The 8155-nt window shown below is 40.8% G+C and overlaps 1 protein-coding gene across 1 annotated transcript; it reads left to right on the top strand.

The window, feature by feature from the left end:
• The first annotated feature begins 4822 nt into the window (after window positions 1-4822).
• Window positions 4823-6302, top strand: LOC126614321 (secreted RxLR effector protein 161-like). The gene is made up of 2 exons (XM_050281919.1): window positions 4823-5153; window positions 6046-6302. Exons 1-2 carry the CDS (start codon window positions 4823-4825, stop codon window positions 6300-6302), a joined length of 588 nt encoding a protein of 195 aa, XP_050137876.1.
• Window positions 6303-8155: the final 1853 nt, after the last annotated feature.

Genomic DNA, 8155 nt, shown 5'->3' with positions numbered 1-8155 from the left:
ACCGAGATGCAAGTTTTATTTGCAACAAAAAACGTAATTCACACATCGATTCGGGAAGCTGGGGAATGCGAGTGGATTCACGCGTCCTGGATATATGGTACCCCATATCGAGCCGAAAAACAGGAGTTCTGGAGTTGGTTGTCCTCCGTGTTGAATCCGATAGAGGGCCCTTGGTTTTGTAATGGTGATATGAACGAGATTCTGTGGGAGTTTGAGAAGCACAGTGGTTGTGATGACTTCCACACTAGACCTCGTTTTCTTCACGAATTTATGACAAATATGGAACTTCTTGATCTCGGGTTTTGCAGTCCAAAATACACTGGGCACTAGCAATAATGGCCTCATCCAAGAAAGGCTTGACCGGGGGCTTGTGAATGGTAATTGGCAGGTCCGTTGGCATTCAACCACTGTCAGCCATATTGCATTGTGAGGGGCTCTGATCACTGCCCAATCATCGTCAATAAGGAACCCCCACGGGAAAAAAGGAAAAAGCTTTTCCGCTTCGAGGCTTTATGGGCTAAGGATGAGGGATGCAGGGAGGTGGTTGAGAGGAGTTGGAGTAGGCGGGGTGGAGGATGTATGGTTGTTAGATGGCTACATCACCAAAACTCATGTAAGGGGAACCTCATGAATTGGAGTAGGAGAAAATTCAGGAGCGCCCGTGAGGAGATCGAGGTCCTTTTGTCTCGGTTAGGGCAACTCTAAGAGAAGTGAGAGTCGAACGTGGACGAGATTTGCATCCTTTCTGCTGTTATTGATAACTTGGAGGAGCGGGATGAGTTAGTCTTGCGGCAACATTCTCGAATTAAATGGCTAAAAGAAGGGGATTCTAATTCATGTTTCTTCCATCAAACCACCATCTAACGAAGACATTTTAATAGAATTGAGAAACTCCAAGATGGCCAGGGTGTGTGTGTTGGTGTGTAACCCTTTAGATGAAGCTTGGCAGTAAGGATCATGTTTTATGTTTTGTTTCAGCTTGAATGTGAGCCATTGGATCATAGTCCACATGGCATTTTAATCATGTTTCTAGTCTAAGTAATAGAATAAGTCATGTGGCATCATCTCATAGGATGATTGCAATGAATGGCTAAGATTGTATTGTATGTTAGAGAGTGAAGGATCTCTCTTCCTTCTTCATATAACGGTTAGAATGCATTTTGTAAGGGTGTGGATGAAATTTGAAGAGACATGTTCTTTGCAGCTCATTCTCTCTGAAACTCTCTCCACCATTGAAGATAACTTCCATTGAAATACATATAGAACACACACACAAACACTAACATGGCCTCAGAGCCTGGTTTCATCGTCTAATCTGGGCGTGAAATCTGTGCGATTGAGCTACATCTTTGAGCTTCAATCGAATCTGGAAATTGTGATTTCTTGTATCCAAGTCTAATATGGCTGGGTCCGGCAATGTCGAGCTTAGAGCTCCGGTCTTCAATGGAGAGAACTATGAATTTTGGAGGATTCGTATGACAATTATACTGAAATCGTATGGTTTGTGGGAGCTGGTAGAAAATGGGTTTGAACCTCCAGATCCGAAGTCTGGAAAAGCTATGGTTGACGAGACGAAGAAGGAGACGACAGATGAAGTGTCATTCAGTGAGATTTTGATGAAGGATGCTCGTGCGCTTGGAATGATACAAGGTGCAGTCTCGGATCAGATCTTTCCCAGAATCGTGAATGAAGAGACATCCAAAGGAGCTTGGGATGTTCTGAAGGGTGAATTCCGAGGAGATAAACAAGTAAGAAATGTAAAATTGCAAGGTTTACGTAGAGATTTTGAATATACTCGTATGAAGGATAGTGAATCATTATCTGTGTATCTCTCTCGATTGTTTGATATCATTAATCAAATGAAAAGTTATGGAGAAGAACTATCTAGGGAGAGAATTGTGCAGAAATTACTTATTAGTCTTCCGAAAACATATGATGCAATTTGTTTTGTAATTGAGCATTCTAGAGATTGTGAAACTATTGAGGTTCAAGAAGTTGTAGCTTCTCTAAAAGGATTCGAACAAAGGCTTGATTTACATACTGAGTCTTCGACTGAGAGGGCATTTGCAAGTTTAAATGTAGCATCTAAGGGTGTCAAAAGTGGTGGATTTTCTGGGAATCAGAGAGCTCATGAGAGTTGGAAGTCAAAGGGAAAAAGTTGGGATCATAAACCAAACTTTATTCAGAAGCAGTGTAACACTCAAAGGAGTTGGGATCACAAACCCAATTATTCTCAGAGACAGAATAATACTTAAAGGAACTGGGATCATAGGCCTAATTATGCTCAGAAGCAAAACAACGTTCAGGGTGATTGTAAATGGTGTGACAGGTTGCACTATGGGAAGTGTTGGTATGAAGGTAAACCAAAGTGTACAGGCTGTGGTAAGCCAGGCCATTCTATAAGAGACTATCATGAGAATAAAGGAGTGCAGAAAGTTAATTATGTAAAGCAGATGGGAGAAACAGGATCATTGTTTTATGCCTGCAATGCAGTGACTGATGTGAAAGTAAATAACTCATGGTACATTGATAGTGGTTGTAGTAACCACATGACAGGAGATGAGAGATTATTAGTCAATGTTCAAAAGAATTTGACCTCCAAAGTAAAGATGGGAACTGGAGAAATTTATCAAGTGGCAGGAAAGGGAACCTTTGCGATTGACACTAAATTGGGAAGAAAACATATACAAGAAGTAATGCTTGTTCCTGGACTGGAAGAAAACCTTCTCAGTGTAGGACAAATGATGGAAAACGGCTATTATTTGTTGTTTGGAGGCGATGTAGTTAATATTTTTTATGGTTAGTCACTGGATAATTTAGTAGTGAGGGTGTATATGACCAACAATAGATGTTTCCCTTTGACAATGTTGCCTGCAACACAGTATGCACTAAGAGCAGGTGTCACACATTGCTCTCAGATATGGCATAAGAGATTGGGTCATTTGAATGAAAGAAGTCTTAAGGTACTTGAAGAACAAGGGCTGGTGCATGGATTGCCTAAATTAGAAATGTCTTAAAGTGTGTGTGAAGGCTGTATGTTGGGTAAACAACACAGGGACTCATTCCCTTCTCAATCGACTTGGAGAGTTAAAGATCCACTGGAGTTGATTCATACAGATATCTGTGGTCCAATGCAAGTAGAGTCTCATTCTGGAAACAAATACTTCTTGTTGTTTACAGATGACTGCACAAGGATGTCATGGGTGTATTTTTTGAGAAACAAGTCTGATGCGTTGAATGTTTCAAAAAATTCAAGGCAATGACTGAGTTACAATATGGATATAAGGTTAAATGTCTCAGGAGTGATCGAGGGGGAGAATTCTTTTCTGCAGAGTTTGACAGATACTGTAATGGACAAGGAATTCAAAGACAATTGACTATGGCCTACACTCCTCAACAAAATGGAGTGTCAGAAAGAAAGAATAAGACTGTGGTGGAGATGGCAAAGTCAATGCTACATGAGAAAAACCTTCCATATGCATTTTGGGCAGAAGCAGTGAATACTGCAGTCTATTTGATCAATAGGTGTCCTACCAAAGCTTTGAAGAAGTCAACCCCATTTGAAGCTTACAGTGGCAGAAAACCTGGAATAGCTCATTTGAAGATATTTGGCTCACTGTGCTATGTGCATATACCTTCCAATCTCAGACATAAATTGGAAGAAAACAGTCACAAGTGTATCTTTGTAGGCTATGGTTCAAGTGAGAAGGGCTACAGATTGTTTGATCCCATTTCAAGGAAGATTGTTCTCTCAAGGGATGTCACATTTGATGAGAATAAATCTTGGGATTGGAACTGTAATATAAATATTGGAGTGACATTTCCAGTTATCACTGAACATAAGAATGCTACTGAAATCTGTGAGATTGATGAAAATTCTCAGTTTGAAGAATATACTGTTTCTCAAAGTGAGAATGTGTCTGAGAGATCTTCAACTTATGATGATACACCTAAGAAATGGAGAAGTATCAATAAAATCATGGCTCAATGCAACATGTGTGTTATTGAACCAGAAAGTTATGAGGATGCAGCTAAGGATGACTCATGGAGGAGTGCAATGAAAACTGAATTGGACATGATTGAGAAGAACAACATTTGGCAGCTTGTTGAGAGACCATATGACAAGATTATTATTGGTGTTAAATGGGTCTATAAGACCAAACTTAATCTGGATGGTACTGTGCAGAAGAATAAGGCTCAGCTGGTGGCTAAAGGCTATTCACAAAAGCCCGAAATCGACTATAATGAAACTTTTGCCCCTGTGGCAAGGTTGGATTTGATTAGAACCTTGATTGCCCTTGCTGTACAGAAGAAATGGAACTTGTATCAATTAGATGTAAAGTCTGCATTTCTCAATGGAGTACTGAAAGAAGAAGTGTATGTTGAGCAACCTCAAGGTTTTGTGAAGGAAAGTGAAGAAACAAAGGTGTACAAGTTGAACAAGGCTCTATATGGTTTGAAACAGGCACTAAGAGCCTGGTATGATGAGATTAATGCATATTTCAATAGTGCAGGGTTTGAGAAGAGTTCAAGTGAGGCAACTTTGTATGTTCAGACAAGTAAGGACTCATGTATCATTATCGTCTCTCTATATGTAGATGACATTGTATATACTGGTAGTAGTTCAAAAATGCTTGAAGAATTTAGAAATGACATGATGAAACACTATGAGATGACTGATTTGGGCTTATTACATCATTTTCTTGGAATGGGTGTGCTGCAAACTGAGAACAGCATTTTTATACACCAAAAGAAATATGCATAGAAACTAATTGAGAAGTTTGGTCTGAAAGAATGCAAATCAGTTGCTACTTCACTTGCAATGAATGAGAGGTTGAGCAAAGTTGATGGAAGTGAAGCTGCGAATGAAGGGGAGTATAGGCAGCTTGTTGGAAGTCTGCTCTATTTAACTGTAACTAGACCTGATGTGATGTTTGCAGCAAGTCTATTGGTAAGGTTCATGCATAATACCACTAAGAAACATATGGGAACAGCTAAGAGGGTACTGAGATACATCCAGGGAATAATCGATTTTGGTATTGTCTTTGAAAGAGGAAAAGCTACTACCCTAATTGGCTATTGTGATAGTGACTGGGCTGGAAGTGAGGATGATATGAGAAGTACTTCAGGGTATGCATTCACACTAGGATCTGGTATGTTCTCATAGGCTTCAATCAAACAAAACATTGTGGCACTGTCTACTACAGAAGCAGAATATGTTAGTGCGACAGAAGCTACATCACAAGCAAAGTGGCTGAGATTTGTTCTAGAATACTTTGGAGAAGAACAAGTGGAAGGAACTCATATCTTGTGTGATAATACATCAGCCATTGCTATGGCAAAGAATCTAGTCTTTCGTCAAAAGACAAGACACATCAACAGGAAGTTCCACTTCATCTGAGAAGCAATTCAAGCCAAAGAAATTGAGTTGGTGTACTGCAGGACAGAGGAGCAGATTGCAGATATCCTTACTAAGGCTTTGCCTAAAGATCGATTTGTGTATCTAAGGGAGCTACTTGGAGTTAAATCAGCCAAAGGGTTAGAAGGGAGTGTTGGTGTGTAACCCTTTAGATGAAGCTTGGTAGCAAGGATCATGTTTTATGTTTTGTTTAAGCTTGAATGTGAGCCATTGGATCGTAGTCCACATGGCATTTTAATCATGTTTCTAGTCTAAGTAATAGAATAAGTCATGTGGCATCATCTCATAGGATGATTGCAATGAATGGCTAAGATTGTATTGTATGTTAGAGAGTGAAGAATCTCCCTTCCTTCTTCATATAACGGTTAGAATGCATTTTGTAAGGGTGTGGATGAAATTTGAAGAGACATGTTCTTTGCAGCTCATTCTCTCTGAAACTCTCTCCACCATTGAAGATAACTTCCATTGAAATACATATAGAACACACACACAAACACTAACAGTGTGGCGGGAAAATACTGTGGGAATTAACCGAGTGGTTCAAGACCATTTCACCGGCCTCTTTACGTCTGGGGGTCGAAGGGAGTGTGGTCAGGTTCTTAATTGCATCCATTCTTCCATCTTAGAGGAAATGAACTCCCACCTCACTAGACCAATCACTATTCAGGAAATTAAGGATACAGCGTTCCAAATAGGGGGATTGAAGGCGCCAGGCTTGGATGGTCTTCAAGGGATTTTCTATCAATCCCTTTGGGATATTATCACGGATGATGTGCATGGGCTGGTGGAAGACTTTGTCGATGGGAGGATGAACCTGAAGAAGCTGAATTCCACTCACATCGTACTTATCTCGAAGTCTGCAAACCTTTTGGTGGGTCAATAAGCCTATGCAACTATTACAACAACAACAACAACAAAGCCTTTTCCCACTAAATGGGGTCGGCTATGTGAATCCTAGAATGCCATTGCGCTCGATTTTGTGTCATGTCCTCCGTTAGATCCAAGTATTCTAAGTCTTTTCTTAGGGTCTCTTCCAAAGTTTTCCTAGGTCTTCCTCGACCCCTTCGGCCCTGAACCTCTGTCCTGTAGTCACACCTTCGAACTAGAGCGTCAGTAGGCCTTCTTTGCATATGTCCAACCCACTCATTCCTAATCTTATCCTTTCTCATGAGCCCACACCTCCAACGAAGCATCCTCATCTCTGCTACACCCATTTTGTGTACGTGTTGATGCTTCACCACTCAACATTCTGTGCCATACAGCATCGCCAACCTTATTGCCGTCCTATAAAATTTTCCCTTGAGCTTCAGTGGCATACGACGGTCACACAACACGCCGGATGCACTCTTCCACTTCATCCATCCCGCTTGTATTCCATATATTCTATCTTTGATCGGCTTAGGCGAAGATCTTTAGATTCCAACACTTCTCTCCAAAGGTTAAGCTTCGCATTTACCCCTTCCTGAGTTTCATCTATCAACCCTATATCGTCTGCGAAAAGCATACACCAAGGAATAACATCTTAAATATGTCTTGTTAACTCATCCATTACCAATGCAAAAAGGTAAGGACTTAAGGATTGTTGATGCACAAAATCAGTGAGGACTTTGGTACAACAGAAAGTATTAAGTTTGAGACCTTCGCTAGATTGCTCCGGTCATTAGTGTGGATAAGTATGTAAAAGGATAGAGATAGGAGAGCAAACACAAGATGTACGTGGTTCACCCAGATTGGCTACGTCCACGGAGTAGAGGAGTTCTCATTAATTGTGAAGGGTTTACACAAGTACATAGGTTCAAGCTCTCCTTTAGTGGGTACAAGTGAAATGATTTAGTACAAATCGGATTAGGAAATATTTTGAGAGAATGATCTCCTTTTATAGAAGAGAGTTTCTAGCCTTGTTCTGACACCTCCTGGTTAGATGGGAAGCTCCTCGGTTGGGGACTTGCAAGATCCAAGCCGCTGAGTAATCACGAAACTTCTAAGTACCGAAGTGTGGTATCGTCTTCACTTGCCTTATTTGTCTCATAGGTAGATGTGGCATCTTCTCTGGAAGTACTCTTCCTCCGTCTAGGGGTGGTATCTTTAACTGGTGGAGATGCACAAGATAATGTATCAATTTCACTTGAAGCTTACTTGTAGTTTCAGGCTTGGTTAAGCGCGATACAAACCATGTAGTAGGAGTCCCCCCAAGTCGCCGAGCTAGGGGATCTGCTGAAAGAGGTGACAGACAAGGTAAGCAATCAGAGCTCCAAGCAATCAGTCCTAGATCAGAAGTTTGATTTTGAGTTCCGGCTGATTGTTCTCATTCTCCTTATCTTATAGGCAGCATGAAGGATAAAGAGAAGAAAATGAGAATAGATGATATAAGATACTTTTGCTTTTGAAGAAGTAACTTTCCATAGGCTTATTCTTGAATTGGGCTGGAGGGTTTTCTGGTTACCTCCAGAGTATAAGGCCGACTGAAGAATTTGAGGGTTAAAAGAAGTCCATCAAATCTAGAGTACGTTCGACCCTGCTGATATGAGATACTTTTGTTGTTGACAAAGTAATGGAAGTATCGGCACGTGTTCTGTTACGCTTGTCTCCACATGTTTCCTTGTATTCTTCTCACTTGCCTTATCTGTTCCTCAGGCAGATGTGGTATCTTCTCTGGAAGCATAAGATGTTGAAGATGAGTACTCGAGAGCAATGCCAGGTAAGTAATCAGGTAAGGGGTTCCAGGCAGTCAGTTCC

Source organism: Malus sylvestris, chromosome 1 (assembly GCF_916048215.2).
Source record: "Malus sylvestris chromosome 1, drMalSylv7.2, whole genome shotgun sequence".
NCBI lineage: Eukaryota > Viridiplantae > Streptophyta > Magnoliopsida > Rosales > Rosaceae > Malus > Malus sylvestris.
The sequence above is the reverse complement of the archived record's forward strand: the minus strand, read 5'-3'. Positions and strand labels throughout refer to the sequence as shown.

Bases quoted from the DNA above. Each gene is read 5' to 3' on its own strand.
- LOC126614321 (XM_050281919.1), top strand. From the start codon at position 4,823: ATGAATGAGAGGTTGAGCAAAGTTGATGGAAGTGAAGCTGCGAATGAA. The intron at 5,154-6,045 runs GTATGTTCTCAT...CTTCCATCTTAG, and splicing joins TGCATTCACACTAGGATCTG to AGGAAATGAACTCCCACCTC.